The sequence below is a fragment of the Podarcis gaigeae genome, assembly GCF_964106915.1.
Source record: "Podarcis gaigeae genome assembly, chromosome: 3".
Classification (NCBI taxonomy): domain Eukaryota; kingdom Metazoa; phylum Chordata; class Lepidosauria; order Squamata; family Lacertidae; genus Podarcis; species Podarcis gaigeae.
Window position 1 is genome coordinate 38,169,015 of NC_139680.1, and position 17,975 is coordinate 38,186,989.

Consider the following 17,975-nt stretch of genomic DNA (forward strand, 5'->3'; position numbering starts at 1 on the left):
CCACAGGAGCTCTACCCCATAATTAGAGGTACTTGCAACCTATGCAAGTACCTCTAATTATACCTTCAACAAGCAAATATCATGTGCTACAGAAATGCTGGTGGGTGGATGAGGGGAAGCAGGCAGAAAATATCAACAGCAGATTACACGCTGCAACCCTTTGCATTTCTACGCAGAGGTCAGCCCCACTGAAGCCTTCTTCAGGCATTCTCTAGTCATTTTAATTAAACACACAAGTGGGAGTTGGGTACAGGGAGGTGAGCATTTTAGTTCTGCTCTCCCTTTCCATCCCCCCATTGCTGTTCCAATTGCCCTCCACAAGAGACAGGCAATCTTCTGAAGAAGGGTGCCTGCTGTATACCTGGAGGCTGCCTGGACATTTTAGAAGCCTGGCAGATTAGGATTCTATAGGATTTACTCCCAGAGTTAAGCGTGCATTGGTAGGATTTCAACTTAAGGCTGCCACACAAAGGAGTTGAATTAACCCAAATCAGTGACTGAAGAAAAACACAGACAAGTACTGTAGTTATTTAATTCACTGTTTCAGGGAATCTTGTTTGCAAAAACGCACACTCAATCATAAATACTTACGATGGTGCAATATCGAGGTGGTTGATGCTGTATCCAGATGTAGAAAACCCCCCTAGTGTTGTGGATATGGTTACAAATGCAACAGCCATTTCATAATCGCAGCCTATGAATCCAGCTGCTACAAGGAAAACCGCAGGTCCAACCATTCCTTAATAAAAACAAATCAGAAACCTTATCTTCATGGGAACTCAAATTTTGTTTATTCTTTGTGCAATATTGCAGTGACTTTTCATTTTAAAAAAATACTGGTGGTTCTCAGTTCTTGATCTATAAACAAAACAACAGTCCTTTGCTGATCCCTGGGCAAGACTACCTAAAGCAACCAGTGGGTGGGGTCCCTGCCATAATATGATTGCAAGGGAATGAGAAGGTGAGCACATGCTCCTTGGAATTCACAAGATGGAGCAGGAATTTGCCCTGTATCCCAGGGGTCAGCAAACTTTTTCAGCAGGGGGCCGGTCCACTGTCCCTCAGACCTTGTGGGGGCCGGACTATATTTTTTGGGGGAAATGAATGAATTCCTATGCCCCACAAATAACCCATTTTAAATAAAAGGGCACAATCTACTCATGTAGAAACACGCTGATGCCCGGACCATCTGCGGGCTGGATTTAGAAGGCGATTGGGCCGGATCCGGCCCCCGGGCCTTAGTTTGTCTACCCATGCTGTATCCTAGGTAAAGGTAAAGGGGCCCCTGACCATTAGGTCTAGTCGTGGCCGACTCTGGGGTTGCGGCGCTCATCTCGCTTTATTGGTCGAGGGAGCCGGCGTACAGCTTCCGGGTCATGTGGCCAGCAGGACTAAGCTGCTTCTGGCGATGCCTTAAACTTATGCCTTAAGCTGCTTCTGGAGAACCAGAGCAGCGCACAGAAATGCTGTTTACCTTCCCGCCAGATCGGTACCTATTTATCTACTTGCACTTTGACATGCTTTTGAACTGCTAGGTTGGCAGGAGCAGGGACAGAGCAACGGAAGCTCACCACGTTGGGGGGATTCGACCTGATCGGCAAGTGCTAGGCTCTGCGGTTTAACCCACAGCTCCACCCACGTCCCATGCTGTATCCTAACCACGTCTAAAGAGCCTGTTGCACCAAGGCACAGGGAAGCAAACAGTTTAGAGATGCAGGAGCACCTGGAAACTCAGAAGCCGTAAGGGATAGATGAAAAAAGAGGTAGTGGGCCTGGGGGAGTGCAACTTTGAAGGCACACAATGGTGGAAGAAGACACTTGTTAAGGGTGTAGGAGTTCCTACTGACACAAGAAGTGCAATTGATCAGTGACAAGAGCAAATGCTCTGCATGTGAATGTTTAGAGCCTGACATCTCCAGTTAGAAGGAATTCTGGAAGCAGAACTAGGATAACTCTTCTGCAGCAGACAAAGCTGGGCTTGATGGACTAACATACAAGGCAGCTTCATGCATTCATAGGGATTAATACAGGATCGGTTCAAGATATGCAACATTGCTCTCAAGCATATTGTACATGCTGAATGAATGCATTCAATCCCCAGGAAAGAGATTATCGCAGTGGCACTCAGAGCCTAGAATCTGTCCCGATATCCACATTACTGCAAAATGTCCCAGAGTAACATTATGAAATTATTTTGTCTGGCCTACTGTAATGCTACAAGATGGGTGGAAAGTAAGCAGCCTAAGTGAGAAATAAGCAACTACTTTTGCATGGAACTTTTAAAGCAGAATCTAGTTTCAAGCTAGCTAAGAAATGTTTTAATCTCTGTGTCTTTTGTGCTGCTGTCTTATGGACTGACCATCATTACTTTCTGATAAAAAACTGAAAATAAAGAGAGGAAAGGCCCATTGTGCTGCCACCTAGTGAACAAACTATAACACTACATTGGTACCTCTGGATGCGAACGGGATCCGTTCCAGAGCCCCGTTCACATCATGAGCAGAACGCAACCCGCGTCTGCGCGGGTCGCGATTTGCTGCATCTGCGCATGCAAGTGACGCCATTCTGAGCGTCTGAACATGCATGAGCGGCGAAACCCGGAAGTAACCTGTTTCGTTACTTCTGGGTCACTGCAGGACGCAACCTGAAAAGATTTAACCCGAAGCGACTTTAATCTGAGACATGACTGTATTCAATCTGGAGATGCATGCTTTTGCCTGAGCTATTTTATCCATGACAAAATCAAAGCTATTGCTACTTGAGATGTTCATTAAAACCAACAAACCTGTTGTAGTTGCTTATTTAATAACCCAACTGGGTAATAAAAAAAGTCACTAGAATATGGGAAATATCAAACACATCCCGTTCTGATCAAGACTTATCGTTTTATATTACGATGAAATAGTGAAGGGCATTTTTGCACAGGACAGGATGGGGAAAGAACAGAGCAGAAGAACAGTTGATTAAAATATCTGCATTTTAAATCACCATTTTTTGTGACATTATCTTAGCTTCAGTTTATATAATTGCCATTTCAGGTTGCTTCGAGAGCTTATTCAGAAGTCATTGGCACATGGAAAGGGCTAGCAAGAACATGGAGGATGGATTGAGATGGCACAGCTCAGTAGTGGAACGCCTACTTCAAAAGCAATTCTCCCAAGTTCAGATCCCTGCCATCTCCGGGGTGTGTGTGTGGGGGGGCGGTGCTGAGAAGCACATGGTAAGACACTGCCAATCAGTGTAGACAATACTGAGCTAGATGATGTAACAAGGGGCTGACTCAGTGTTGGTTTATTTCAGAGAAGAGACCAAGCCAGAATGGAAGCTTAGCAGCTTCACTGCAAACAAGAAAAGCAGCATGACTCACTGCCTCATTTGGACACAGGGCCACCTATAGCGGGAACAGAGGTATAACAGTTAACTCTCCATTATGCTCAGTTAAGGCTCCTTCCTATGAACCTACAACCAACCAGTAAGGGATAAGGAACAAGGGCCCTGTCCAAAGCTATTAATATCTGGTCCAATGCTGGTTTCATCTCTCAGCTGTTAGAAGCATTGCCCAAGTGTGTCCAGGCACCTGTTTTCTCCAAAAGCCCAAGGGCACACGAAGAGCATCTCATCAAAGTTATTCTTTGGCTTTCCTTGCCACAAAACCCTGGGAGCACCAGCTAGGAAGTGCCTGACCCTTTCATAGCCACTATGCATACCCAGCCAGGGATGCTTACCATATATTGAGAGCAAAAGCAGCAAAAGTGAAGTGTTTATAAAGTCCTTGGTGGGCCACCATACAAGGCTGAGTTGAGGAGCTGCATTTGGTATTATGGAACACAAGTTGCGCAGGAATGCTCTTGTTACTACTGGGAATATAAGCGTATCTAAAATGCACCTGCCAGAAAGAATCCGGCAGAAGAATTGCAGCTTTCTTTACAACAAGAAAGAATTTAAAACTGAGGGAGGGGGCTTATTGAAGCTGGTAAAAACATTGTACAAGCTCGACAAAACCCCATTTAAACTACAAGCCAAATTGAAAACAAGCACATTCGTTCCTTACCTATAAGAGTAAATGTTTTGCGAACACATACGGTGGGCATGTTTTGCTTTTCCCGCAAATAATCAGCGAATTGACCAGATAGAATGATACAAATCCAGCAGCCAAAATAAGGCAGTGCAGATAAAAATCCATTCTGTACGGAAAAAGAAAACCAGATTTAGGATGGGATGGGGACACCCTTTTTGTGCATATATTTATTCATTTTCAAGATGAATATCTAAGTAAAGAATAATAAAAATAAATGTCTTCAGCAGTACAAATGGGGTTGGGGACAGCTATTTAAAGGCTGTTTTGTACTGTCTGAAACAGCTGTTTTGTTGTAGTGTTTAATGGATACTGTACTGTAAGATAACCAGTGAACATAATTGACAAGTCACACATTTTATGATAAAGGAAACTGACTTCCTTTCTAAGGATATGGCAAAGTGATAAATTCTTGCAAGCTACAGTGGAAACACATCCTGAGTTATGAGACACGAGTATCTGGTTTAACAATAGCAGCTTTCCACCTATTTTCAGAGAAACACCAGAGGTTAACAGCCAAGTTAAAGGAGAAGACATCTGCCTGGTTTGAGGCTGGAGTGGCAGCTAGAACTGCTTGTCAGTCATCTGGGCTTAGATTCTTTTTACAGTCGGCGGGAACTGCAACAGCCATGTTCAGGCAAGGTGGCTCATTGTGGCGAAAAGAGTCTGAGAAACCCTTCAAGTAAGCAAAAGGACAGAGCCAATGTTATGCCTCCAGATGTTTGCAGACTCCAACTCCCATCAGCCCCAGCTAGTGTGGCCAATGATCCAGGATGATGGGAGCTGTCATCCAATATTTGGAGGGGAACCAAGTTGGCTCTCTTTGTTATATATATCAAGACCAATTCTATTTCCACTGAGGTAAACTGCAAAGCACTGGTATCAGATCAATCTGATTTAAAAGGAGATGCTGAAAGGGCTGGTTCACACTACAGGGATTTCTCCATTTAATTATGCACCTTGCAGACAAAAGCTAGCGTGCTTTAGGCGGTCAACAGCCAACTTTGTAGCTGAAATTTCTGGAAAATTTTACCCAAAGGGTGTGATTACTGTTGAAGATCCACTGTAGGAAAGCCTATGGCAATCAGAAGAACTGATGTTCTGCATAGCATCTGTGTCACTCACTCACTCACTCACTCACTCACTCACGGGGCATGTTTATAAATCAGCAGACCCACCAAAGGGGATTCAGACTCTGACTTGGAGGGAAGCCTTCCCAGTCAGCAACTCTGCTCAAGGTTAAGGAACCCAGCTTGATGCTGCACCCAGCAGACTGGGCGACTTATCCGAAGGTTCTCCCAGGAACAGCAGCAAAATGTTCCAGGAGGAAAAGGAACAAGGAGCCAGAGAAACAGCTTCAATTCCTTCCTCCTGGGAAAAAGAACCCTCTGGTGCACATTCGTTTGTCACAGGTGTTCATTCTCAGAGAGCCTGTTAAATGTGCAGCCAGCAGAACAAAAAATTGCAATTGCTCTGAAGGAATTTACATAGCAACCTTTAGAACTGAACCACAAGGTAAAGGAGTTGGATAGGCTGCTCTTCACAGCTGCTTCAACCTAATTTTAGCAAATGCTCTTGAATGAGCAGCACATTTTTAATTAAGCCATTAACCTTAAAATGCAAAACAGGGAACTGTGATGGCACCGTAATGTGAGAGATAGAGGGAGAGGGAGAGGGAGAGGGAGAGGGAGAGGGAGAGGGAGAGAGAGAGAGAGAGAGAGAGAGAGAGAGAGAGAGAGAGAGAAAAGGACAATTCTCTCTCCTCTCATAGTAAATTGATTTTTAAGTTGCACGTTCAAATTTCATTATGCTCACTAAAAAGTGGCTGGAGTTTTAAGAGCTGCACTTCCAGAAGTAATATTGCTGGTTAAATTATTTATGGACTGCAGGGGGTGGGGAAGTGTTGGATACCCAAAGCCTCCCCTTCTCTCACTAGAATGGATTTCCCAGGAAAAACACGAACACGTGGCCTTGTGTTCCTGTGACAGGTGACAAAGATGCCATTTGATATTCTTGTTCCTAAAATCTCTCAGCACTGCCAGATACTCCACATACAGAGCTGACTTCAAGGCCACATACTGAATACCAGTGTGTGGTATAAGCCATGAACCAGCGATTTGGGATTGCATTCCCACTCAGCCAAGAGGCTAACAGAGAAAACCTATGCATGTCTACTCAGAAGCAAGTCACATTAGACTCCATGGGATTATTGTACCATATTTTTCGCCCTATAGGACGCACTTTTTCCCCTTCAAAAATGAAGGGGAAATGTGTGTGCGTCCTATGGGGCGAATGCAGGCTCCTTGGCTTCAGTGATAGCAACGCGAAGCCTGTGCTCCGGAGGCTTCGCGTTGCTTTCGCTGAAGCCAGTAGAGTCTGCTCTTTGAGGCTGGTAGTGGGGAAAAGCAGCGCTTCCCCCCACCGCCAGCCCCACAAGCTGGGGGGGGGCAGTGGGAAGGCATGCGATGCCTTAGCGCTGCTCCCCGTCCCGGCTTTGAGGCTGGCGGTGGGGGAAAGCAGTGCTTCCCCCCAGCGGATTGGGGGGCAGCGGGAAGGTGCACGACGCCTTCCCACTACTTTCCGACCTGGTTTGGAGGCTGGCGGTGGGGGAAAGCAGCGCTTCCCCCCATCGCCAGCCCCAGAGGATCGGGGGGCAGCGGGAAGGTATGCGACGCCTTCCCGCTACTCTCCAACCCGGCTTTGAGGCTGGCGGTGGGGGAAAGCAGTGCCAGCCCCAACGCCAGCCCCACAAGCTGGGTCGAAAAGCCCGCAGGAGCCACGCAGCCTTTAAAGAGTGCATCGCTCTTGGGGGCTTTTCCCCAAGGAGGGAGAAGGGACTGACTGGCTGAGTCAGTCCTTTCTCCCTCCTGTGGGCTTTTGCGGGAGATGGGGGAATTCCCCCACCTCCCGCAAAAGCACGCAGAAGCCGCGTGCTCTTTAAAGTTTGCGCGTCTTCTACTGGCCTTTCTACGAGGTGGGCGAATTCCCCCACCTCGTAGAAAAGCCTGCAGGATGCCGTGCACCCTTTAAAGAGCGCGCCGCTCTTGGGGGCTTTTCCCCGAGGAGGGACAAGGGACTGACTGGCTGTTTCAGTCCCTTCTCCCTCCTGGTCGAAAAGCCCACAGGAGTCGCGCACGGCTCCTGTGGGCTTTTGCAGGAGGTGGGGGAATTCCGCCCCCTCCCGCAAAAGCAGGAAGGTGGTCTTGGAGTAGTGCACAGGCTGCGTGCAGCCTGTACGCTGCTCCCAGAGCTGTGTGGGGGGCGTGTGTCATATTTTTTTCCTTGATCCCCCCCCCCCGAAAACTAGGTGCGCCCTATGGGCCGGTGCGCCCTATAGGGCAAAAAATACGGTATTTTAATATTCTGTTGGAACTTACCTGAGTGGCTGGGGAAACCTAGCCAGATGGCCGGGGTATAAATAATAAATTATTATAATAATTATTATAATAATTATAAATTATTATTATTATTACTTGCATGCGAGTAGACCTATGTAGGGTTGTGCTGTAATTGAATGACCCTGTGCAGCCCATACCTCACGATCAGGAGGCTATTTCTGTAGCTTCACCCCACTGGGTGCTTAGATTCTGACTGTCTTTGTAATTCCTACTGAAAGCCAAGTTTATGATCTAGCCTAGGTCACTTCAGGGTAAGTTTTGTAACTGGAGAACACAGGGTATCTTACCTCCTGTACATCAAACCTCAGAATTTCCTTCATGTAAGTAGGCAATAGGGTAAGGAGTGTGTAGAAAGTCCAGTTATAAGAAAAGTGTGCTACGACGATAGCCCAGAGTGGAAGCGACGTCAGTATGGCTCCCCAAGGGATGGATTTCTGAGTAGAAAGCTAAAGAGAAGGAATTCAATTCACATAGATGCTCTTTAAAAAAAAATTGAATCACACTTCTTAAAACTTCAAAGAAGATTTTTTTTCTAAGAGCTTGTTCCTGCCAGTCTGCACTCTTAAGCATAATGGTAGATCCCTTAATCCCGATGCTTAAGGATATCAGGAACAAGCTATGGGATTCATGTTCCTCCTTGAGTCCCTTACCTTCCGCATGCAGGTACACCCACACTTAACCACAGTTGGTGCACAGCATGGGTGAACTTCTGTTTAACATTAGGAGGACAAAACACTTGTCTGAGTGGTGACTTTTCAGGGATTCTGCTGCTGGGCACTCTTGTTCCCTTTCTCACCCAAATGTTCTTTTTAGCTGGCTTTTTCATCTGCTGGAACCACCTCTTTTATACGGTTCTGTTCCATCTGTTTTATGCGTTTACAGTTGCAACTGTTCTAGTTATAATTGCATGTTTTATTGATGTATCCCGCCTCGGGACCTTACGGCGAAGGACGGATAATAAATCTTATAAAACAACAAAATGTTACTGAGCTTTAAAAGCATTTTTCAAGGACCTCTTTGTCCTTTAAATACAATAGTGGATGCATATTACCCCAGTACGTCAATAGAAATGAGGAAAGGCTTGACCAAAAAGTACACACCTGATCTGTAAGGGAGGAGAGAATGTATTCCTTTTCTGCATGAGAAATTCTCTTGTGTGTTTCTGGTGTGTCGCTAACTATCAACATCCAGAAGATGAACCACAGCACACCTAGGGCACCTTAAAGTAAAAGCAACAACACTTATGGTCAAGGAAATGGCAGCCATGAGACTTTAAATTTGCAAGCACTGCTACAATCCACCAGGGTGGTGCTGTGTTACTCTCGCTTGGCTTCCCAATACCTCACATTACTGCCCCTTACCAGGAGGGAGAGGGGCAGGGGGCAAGACAGTGGGCAGCTCAGCACACTGTGGGCATGGCGGCAGAGCCAATCTGACACTCCTTTACCCCCCTCTCTCCTCTCGGCAAATTAAAGTGATGTTTGGAGCTGGGAAACCTGGGAGAACAGGACTGCCCCACCCACAGTGCCTCACCAGCTGCTATTGCAGATCACCTGCAGATGACCGTGAAATGTCCCTCAAGCCAGAGCTACTTGTGGATCCCACAGGCATAACCAGCCACTCCCACCTCCAAAGGTAAATGAAAGAGATTGTTCCAACATAACAAATGTGTGTGTGCATATCTAGAGGATCACTTAAATGTGAAGCTATGTGTACCAATTGCCATTGTCTGCTAGGTAAAGGTAAAGGGACCCCTGACCATTACGTCCAGTCATAGCCAACTCTGGGGTTGCGGCGCTCATCTCACTTTACTGTCCGAAGGAGCTGGCCTACAGCTTCCAGGTTATGTGACCAGCATGACTAAGCCGCTTCTGGCGAACCAGAGTAGTGCAGGGAAACGCCGTTTACCTTCCCACTGGAGTGGTACCTATTTATCTACTTGCACTTTGACGTGCTTTCAAACTGCTAGGTTGGCAGGAGATGGGACCGAGCAACGGGAGCTCACCCCGTCGCAGGGATTCGAACTGCTGACCATCTGATCAGCAAGTCCTAGGCTCTGTGGTTTAACCCACAGCGCCACCTGCACTAAGGATACATCATATGCATAAAAACTTCTAGATTTGTCAGCTTCCTGTAGCTAAAGAAGGCATAGATGAGGTGACCATGGGTGTGATACGAAACAAAATTAATCAGAGATGTTTTGCACAATGGGACTATTTAAGCGAGAGAATTGGGTTGCTGAAAACGAACGAACTCTCCCATAGACAGAAATTCTCTTAGTGGGCAGTCTGTAGATCACATTTCTTGACACACATGCATATATAAGCTTAACAGAAAAATGTCATCAGACTATGACATTACCCAGGGTGTGACAGGCAAAATAGCTGGGGAAGTATTTTAGGCATTTATTTACAATGATCAGGCACAAAGTGTTCTAGAAATACACATGAAAATCTTTACAATGACACAGGAGGACTGAAAAACAATCTTCCAGCTGTATTTTTTTTTAAATTATCCTTAGGATTTGGGGTATCTTAATTGTACCTATGACAATTGGAGTACCACTGGATTCTCCTGAACCATATTTAAAAGTTATATATAATTATTAAAAAGATGGAGGGGAGGCAGAAGAGAGAAGAAAGAGAGTAACCTAATTCACACCTTAATACTGGTGATTAGTTGTATGGGGGGGGGTTGAGAAAGTTTGCTCATTGCTACTTTGTTTTGTATATTTTAAAATGAATAATTAAAAAAAAATACAATCTTTACTCAACTGAATGGCATTTACAGTGAAAACACTTACCAAATATGTAGAACACATAAATCCAATTCATATAAAAACAGATCAAGCCAGACAATGGAAGAGACACAACAGTTCCTAGCTGCGCACCTAGAAATTAAAGTTTTATTTTAAAATAATAATCACCTTATTATTTTTACCCCGCCCATCTGGCTGGGTTGTCCCAGCCACCCTGTCTGTCCAAGTACATAGACTTCTCAAGGATTGAAAATGCTAGGCTTTGAATACACCTAGGTTAGGGATAAAGATGGTTTAGTGGCAAGGCATGCACAGCAATGAACCATGCTTAATGGGTAGCTGCGGGAGTATGGGGGTGGGAGCAGAAATGGAATGCATAATCCTGTGGCCTGTTCCCAACCATTATACCACAGTTAAAAGAGATTAGTGCTGCATCTTCATTGGCTAGACTTGAGCATTTTATAAAGCATCTCACCTGCATATGAAATACTAAGAAGTTTACTGCGTTCCAGTGGAGGAGCCCAACAGGACCACATGGCATGCATGGCAGGGAAGGTGACACCCTGGAAAACACATTCGTTTATAGTACAGCATATTTTTCAAGAGTAAAATGATTTGGCCAAGATTCACTTCAATACAACATCTCCAACGTAGCCTGGAGAAAGTACCAGTTGCATTAGTATGAAGCTATTTTCTGAACAAAACGCACATAGCTCCTGGGCAATTAAGCAGAATTAATTCCTTGCCTGCTTCAATTCTTCAGCTGAATTTGCTTTGTGGACATAACAATTATGCTGAACTTTTGGTTTCTGCATAGGAACAGCAGCACAAATATTTTGAAGTGGTGGTTTCCCCTCAGTTTGGATTATTAAATGCCAACATGCATAGGAGGCCGGACAGCATGGGAGGGAAGAGACCTCATTCTGCAGACAGACCAGGTTAAAAAACAAGAACCAGACTCCCCTAAATTAAACCAGAAATCTAATAAAAACTATGTGAACTTTGAATAAAAATGTTCATGAACAATTACGTTTCAAAGAGGTCACAAGCATATTAAAGCATCATATTAAACCCAGGGAGCTAAGGGAAGGACTGGATTTATGTTGCAATTCTTCAAGAGCACAGAATGTGGCAATGGGTGGAGAATTCAGCTTCCTGAAAATATTCTTTTCCACATTTCCTCCCTTTTTAACGAAGCTGTCCTATGAAGTTCTTTGCCTCTCACAAAGAAATAAAAACAGAAATAAAAACAACAAAAATCGCAGAGTAAATTATGTATAGTCAGAGAAATTAGGGAAAACTGCTCAACTTGCATAATTTATACAGTTGCAGGATTCAGGCTTTTGGTGCAAAATTTGGAATGCCCACACAAAGATTTTTAAGGGAGCATGCAGCAGACATTTTACATAACAAAATTTCAGTTAAGTGCCAGGTCCACCCATCCTGGCACAACTTCCTACTTCCTTCCCCTCTATTCAAGCTCTGCAGATGCCATTTGATCAGTTCCACAGCCACAGAGGAACGGAATATCTTTCATATCAGCTCCTCACGTAGCCCTGAATATACCATTTCTCATTAACGTGGTGCTCTATGATCTTAACAATATGCTCGTCCTCACAATGAAGTCATAGAAGACATGCTCATTTTAAGGTGGGTATAAGGAAAACTAGGAACGAGGAAGGAACCCTCAATTCTCAGATTCATGCCCATCTGTCTATCTGCTGGAAAAAAATATAAGAACACACAAGAGGCCAGTGGAACTATAACTGAAGCGGCAGCAATGGAAAAATCAAGTAAGAAAAGTGCTATTAAGAACACGAGCAGAGCCCAGCTAGATCAGACGAAGGTCCCATCTAGTCCAGCACCCTATTTGCAAAGTGCCCAACCAGATCCCTATGGAGTGGTTGATCCCAACTTGGTGACTTCCAGGTGTTTTGGACTCCATTCACATCTGGGCACTGCCTGGCTAGAGCTGGGATTGACTGGAGTTGGAGACATGCAGCATCTGGAAGATGCCAAGCTGGAAAAGACTGACCTAATGTAATTTATCAACATTACAGGGGATTGTTAATGTACTTACAAAGTAATTGTTTTGAAACTCTTAACAACAACAACAATTGAAGGGGGCGGAGAAGGAGAGATTACCTCACCCAGGCCTTCCAAAGCTCTGACAGCTATGAGGTACCCGACTCCCAAATCTGCTGCCAAAGGTGTGAACAAGGTGAAAATGGCAGTGCCCAGGATGCCAAACCCCAACAGCTTCTTTCCGCCAAACTGGCGGGCAAGATATCCACCAGGAACCTGCGTAATGATGTAGCCATAGAAGAAGGAACCAAGGATCCAGCCTTGAGTATTTGCATCCCATGGATACTTTTTCCCCTGAAAGGGAGGGAGAGAAAAAGACATGAAGGTCTGGTTTCCACCCCGCCACTTGCATCACAGGAAGATACAACAAAGGACTGCATGCTCCCCATCCAGCAACACTGCACACCTATCAGTGACATACATTGATAACTGCAGAGTGGCTTACAAACTATATTTTCCACATGCCCGTCATGGACATGGGAAACTACGTGCTCATTTTTCATGGGACGCGTGGAAAGAACTCCCTATGTACATCCAAAGAGTGACCACATTGTTGGGTTTTTTTCAGATCAATGACATTAAAATATACATAGCTGGTTAATATCCTGCTAATTGTTTTCATTCTGTCAACCAGGCTCCTAAAGCAAGCAAAGCCCAGTCACAGTGTCATAAAAAATAATCACATATCAACTGATTTCAAAGCCTTCTCCTCTTCTTTTCTTTATTTAATGTATGAACCACCACACTTGACAGACTTACAAACTTTAAACAACTATAGGCTGTACAATAAGTTTTTTTTAAAAAAAACACTACCCAAATTTACCTCATTTACATTATTGTGGTAGAGTCCAGGTTGGCCTGTTCTATGTACAACTTTGGAAGCTGCCTTATGACAAGTCAAACCATTCGTCTATCTAGGTCATTATTGTCTATACTGGCTGACAGCAGTTCTCTAGGGTTGTCAGGGCATTATCCTAGGTTCCAGGGTGTTATCTTTTTATTTTCAGAACAGTAGCATCCATCACATCACACAGGAAGGGAGTGATTCTGCTGTGTATGTGTGATTCTGGAGGCAGAATGGAGGCAGCAAAAATCTATAAAGGGATTTGATGAGGACTGAATGTTACTTGCCTTAAACAAACGCACTCCTACAAGAATTACTCTAAGGTAGGGTAGCCGTATTTTGAAAAGTGAAATTCTGGACACAAAGGTTGAGCCTTTGGGGGGGGCAAAGATGTTTTTAAGCTATTTTCAAGAAAATTCACCAAAACCTACACTTCTGACAAGGGTTGCCACATGTCTGGATTTTCCTGGACATTATAGCGATTTCCACCGAGACGCACACCGATTTCAGTGGCCAAATCCCAGCAATTTCCAGGAAATTCCAGATGTATAGCAACCCTGTGTAAGGAGTCAGAGTTCAGATTGATTGATGCAGATAAAATAGTGGCATCATCTGAGCAGAATCTCTGTGATAGGAAGAACTTCAAAGGCTATTTGAAGGCACAAATTATGCAAAAGAATGCTGAGAGATAATATATAGTCCTCTGAGCATAACTGCTTTTAAAGATCCCTTGGATAATTTCACAAGGGGGTGCTGATTTAAAGTTCTGCATAATCCTTTGCATGTTTATTCAGAACGTAGGAGTATGATTTCAATGGGTCTTACCAAATGAGGCTTAGTCCAAGGTAAGGCTGAAATCCTATACCTACCTAACTGGGAGTAAGACCTATTAAAAACCACCTGGATTTACTTCTGAGTAAATGCCTCAGATTACACTGCAAGAGTATTTAGGCTGTGCCCACTGTTACGTCATACTCTTTGAAATTAGTAGAGTGGGCTCATTGTGGACACCGTCCATTTGGTTTACTCTAAGTAGAACTTAGTTGGATACAACCCTTTATTCACCCCCATCAATACTGGCATTCCACCAGCTCTTGAAGAGATAATAATTTAATACACATACCCTTTAAGACAGTTCACATTCTCAAAAGTAGATCTGGTAAAACTTACCGTAGTGTTACGAGGAACAACTGGGGTAGAAGAATGTTCTTTGCACACATTTGAAGAAGTATTTTTGGTCAAGCTTGCATTTGATTCTACCATGTCCACCAGGGCAACACTTAAATTGACACGAAGTGCATATAAGAGAAAGAATCCCAAGAAGGCCCAGACCGCTAAGCTGAGGCGAGCAGAGCAGCATATTGGCGCTAAAAGAAAAAGTGATGCACATTAAAAAATGTTAATGTAAAAAAAAAAAATCTCCACAACTCTGGCTAGCAACTATCTTTAACTGAAACAAAGGCAGAAGGGCCAGAAGTCTTGGCTTTGCCCCCAGACTCATTCTCACATAAGCCAAAATGCAGACAATGGACTAATTGGGGGACACACCACCAAAACCATCCAGCGTGGACTGAGAATATTGAGTAGCCACAAAATGTTGAGTTGTCAGGTCACATCCACACTATACATTTACAGTATGTTGTTTTATGCCACTGTAACAATTATGGACGCAGGTGGCGCTGTGGGTTAAAGCCTCAGCGCCTAGGACTTGCTGATCGAAAGGTCGGTGGTTCGAATCCCTGTGGCGGGGTGCGCTCCCGCTGCTCGGTCCCAGCGCCTGCCAACCTAGCAGTTCGAAAGCACCTCCGGGTGCAAGTAGATAAATAGGGACCGCTTACCAGCGGGAAGGTAAACGGCGTTTCCGTGTGCGGCTCTGGCTCGCCAGATGCAGCTTTGTCACGCTGGCCACGTGACCCGGAAGTGTCTCCGGACAGCGCTGGCCCCCGGCCTCTTGAGTGAGATGGGCGCACAACCCCAGAGTCTGTCAAGACTGGCCCGTACGGGCAGGGGTACCTTTACCTTTACCTTTAACAATTATGGTTTGGCCCAAAGAATCCTGGGAACTCTAATTTGTTAAAGGTGCTGGGAATTGTTACGAGACTCCTATCCTCTCTCACAGAAATACAATTCTCAAGAGTTCATTGAGAAGCAGGACTGATCCATTGACTCCATGGTGTGGATGTGCTCTCCTGAAACTGTAGCCCAGGCATGGGAAAACATTTTGGCCTGGGTGGACGGCAGCTTGGTCAGCGCATTTCCCCCAGGTAAGTGTTGGTGAAGCAGCACCAGGCAAGATCAAACACTCTGCTCACCAGTTGATGGGCCAATCTGCTCTATGCAGGGGTCTGCTTCACCAGTGTGTTCTCTGCAGGGGATGTGCTGATGAAGCAGCCCCCAGCAAATTTGAACACCACCCATCAGGAGATGTCACCCACTGACAGGGAAATGGCCTTGTGGACCAAGGCTGGCCTGCACGTCACGAGGGTCTCCACCAATTTTAGACTTTAACTCCCATCAACCCCCCAAAACTGGAGGGCACAAATTTGGTAAAGGCTGATTTACAATAATCATTGCTTATCTATTAATTCACAAGCAGGAGAGTATATGTTTATGTATTGTTCAATTATTTCAGTTAGAATAAACATGAACTTTAACCATTTGCTAAAGGGATGTAATCTTTCATAAGATCACAGGGTTGATTTATTTATGTAGCCTTATTAGGCACTTCAAGCCTTTACCAAGAAACTCTAAGCTATTGGACACTTCTGGTATGACAAAATGTGCCTGAGAAACAGAAGACGATATCCCTCTAAGTCATACTCAGAGTAGACCCACTGAAATCAATGACCATATATTACTAAAGTTATGGCTCTACTCTGAGTATGCCTTAGTGGTGCATTACCCACAATAGTTTCTTAGCTCTGCTAAGGAATCTCAAATGACCGACCCCCAAAAGCTTGCAGGTATGGCCTGAAGGCGTGTCATAAGTAATTATGCCATATTTTTTGATAAATTGTGGTGAGCAAACCATATATGGAGGAGGACTGACTACCAGTGCCCCATTCTCAGCTGTTGTTAGATTCCAACTCCCATTAGTCCCAGCCAACATGGCCAACAACATCTAAAGGGCCACAGTTTCCATATCACTAGTACAAAGGAATAAAAATAGTGGGATAAGACACTCAAGCAAATGACAAGAGGAGAAGTGCGCTCAATACATGCTCACTCATGGATACAACATACATACAAACATGTAAAGCAAAGTATGCATTCTCGCAGCTACTCAAGAGTGCCCACTCCCCCAAATCCAACCCTAAAGGGGAAACAAAACTCACACCCCAGTATTATGTCCACATGTCTTAGCATATACTTTTCAGTCATGAAATGCAAATAAACCACAACATGTTCACCAAAATCTCACTTTAAATATACAAAAAATATTACTCATATTTGCTTCGCTGCATGATTATTATACTATGGAAAAGATTGTGTGATTCTCTCCCCCCCCCAAACATCTTTTTAAAAAAATATAACATGCCACAACACATCTTCAGGTCCACAAGGCACAATATTAAATTCTTACCATTAACATCCCCAGGAGCTACTTCTTTCACAACCAACCTTGTTTTCGAAGACATTTCCCTCTAATTTCCTAGTTACTGTTGTGCTGGATCATCAAAATGCTCCCATGATCTGAACGGAAAGCTCCTGCAACATTTTTTGTTTGAGGAAGTTGCCCTGAATATTTATTACTGCAAATGAGGCACAGTAGACGTGGCATGGCAAGTTTATTATCTTGCTGTTCTAGTACCCAACGTTAAACAGCAAAGGAGCCTTCACTGGTGTTAATAACATCCTTAGTCTTCTGCCTTTCTGCAAGACCACCTTAAGCTATTGTTGCTTTCACAAACCACTTCTGGCTTTCTTCCAGATCAACCTCTGCCTGGTAGATGTGGAATATCCTGTTCTGCAGCTCTGCTTCCCTCAGCAACCCGCCTTTTGCCATTCACGTCACATCACACTGCTCTCAGTCAATAGCCTCTCTCTAACCCCACTGCCATGTAAACACTAAATGCCAAATTCTGTATTTCAGCCATTGCCATTCGATTTCTTACTTAACTATACACACAGTATTTTTGAATTGAATGTTTAGCATCAAATTCATTTATTTACCTTTCTCAGCTGTTAGTGCAAGTTTACTACTTAGGAAACAACACTTTCAACCAACTTTTACTTGTTCCCTGTCCCCCAAGCAAATGAAAACAGGGCTATATAGACGCAGAGTAGGGGAGAAGAATAGGAAATCCCTTGCTGCTGAGAAAACCACCTTGGTTTTTGGAGGGAGTGGGAATAGGTGTGCTGCTTTAATCTCTCACCATTAAAAAAAAGAAACAGGCCTGGATGTACACTGTGACAAGTATTTGGGTCTTCGACATGATCTCTGACAACTTCCTATCAAACATGGGGAAGTAAAACTGACAATGCTGTGCTGGGCAGGGAGCAACACACAACCTTAAATTTCAACATGATCAGCCATTGCCAGAAACGACAGGACTGTAATCTTGCTTTTAATTGCCTTTTTAAACCCATGTTTTATGGAAGGATAAACGAACACCACTGTGACTGAGCTACATATGGTGGGATCACAGATCCTTACAATAATGGCTTTTAATTATTTATTTATATGGATAGCTTCCTTATCACTTTGCTACATTTTTTCTTCTGTGCTGTTTCCTTGTCTAATAACAGACTGTCCTGTTTAGGTGTTGTTGTTTCTTTAAAGGATATTTTATACAATTGTATAACACTTATGCC

General features: G+C 44.2%; 1 protein-coding gene across 7 annotated transcripts in view; it reads right to left on the reverse strand.

The window, feature by feature from the left end:
- SLC17A5 (solute carrier family 17 member 5) overlaps nt 1–17,975 on the reverse strand; it is a 35,525-nt gene that overhangs the window by 4,693 nt on the left and 12,857 nt on the right. For 3 of the 7 annotated variants that reach the window (XM_083730419.1, XM_083730416.1, XM_083730415.1), the window contains 8 exons: nt 14,331–14,527; nt 12,377–12,610; nt 10,707–10,794; nt 10,277–10,363; nt 8,574–8,692; nt 7,761–7,919; nt 4,052–4,184; nt 592–739 (listed from right to left, as the gene is read on the reverse strand). In XM_083730419.1, the coding sequence (XP_083586545.1) occupies nt 592–739; nt 4,052–4,184; nt 7,761–7,919; nt 8,574–8,692; nt 10,277–10,363; nt 10,707–10,794; nt 12,377–12,610; nt 14,331–14,527 (1,165 nt within the window). Of the gene's footprint in view, nt 1–591; nt 740–4,051; nt 4,185–7,760; nt 7,920–8,573; nt 8,693–10,276; nt 10,364–10,706; nt 10,795–12,376; nt 12,611–14,330; nt 14,813–15,185; nt 16,643–16,743; nt 17,331–17,975 lie in introns of those variants that run through there. The other 4 variants (XM_083730418.1, XM_083730417.1, XM_083730420.1 and 1 more) reach the window with 3 other exon arrangements.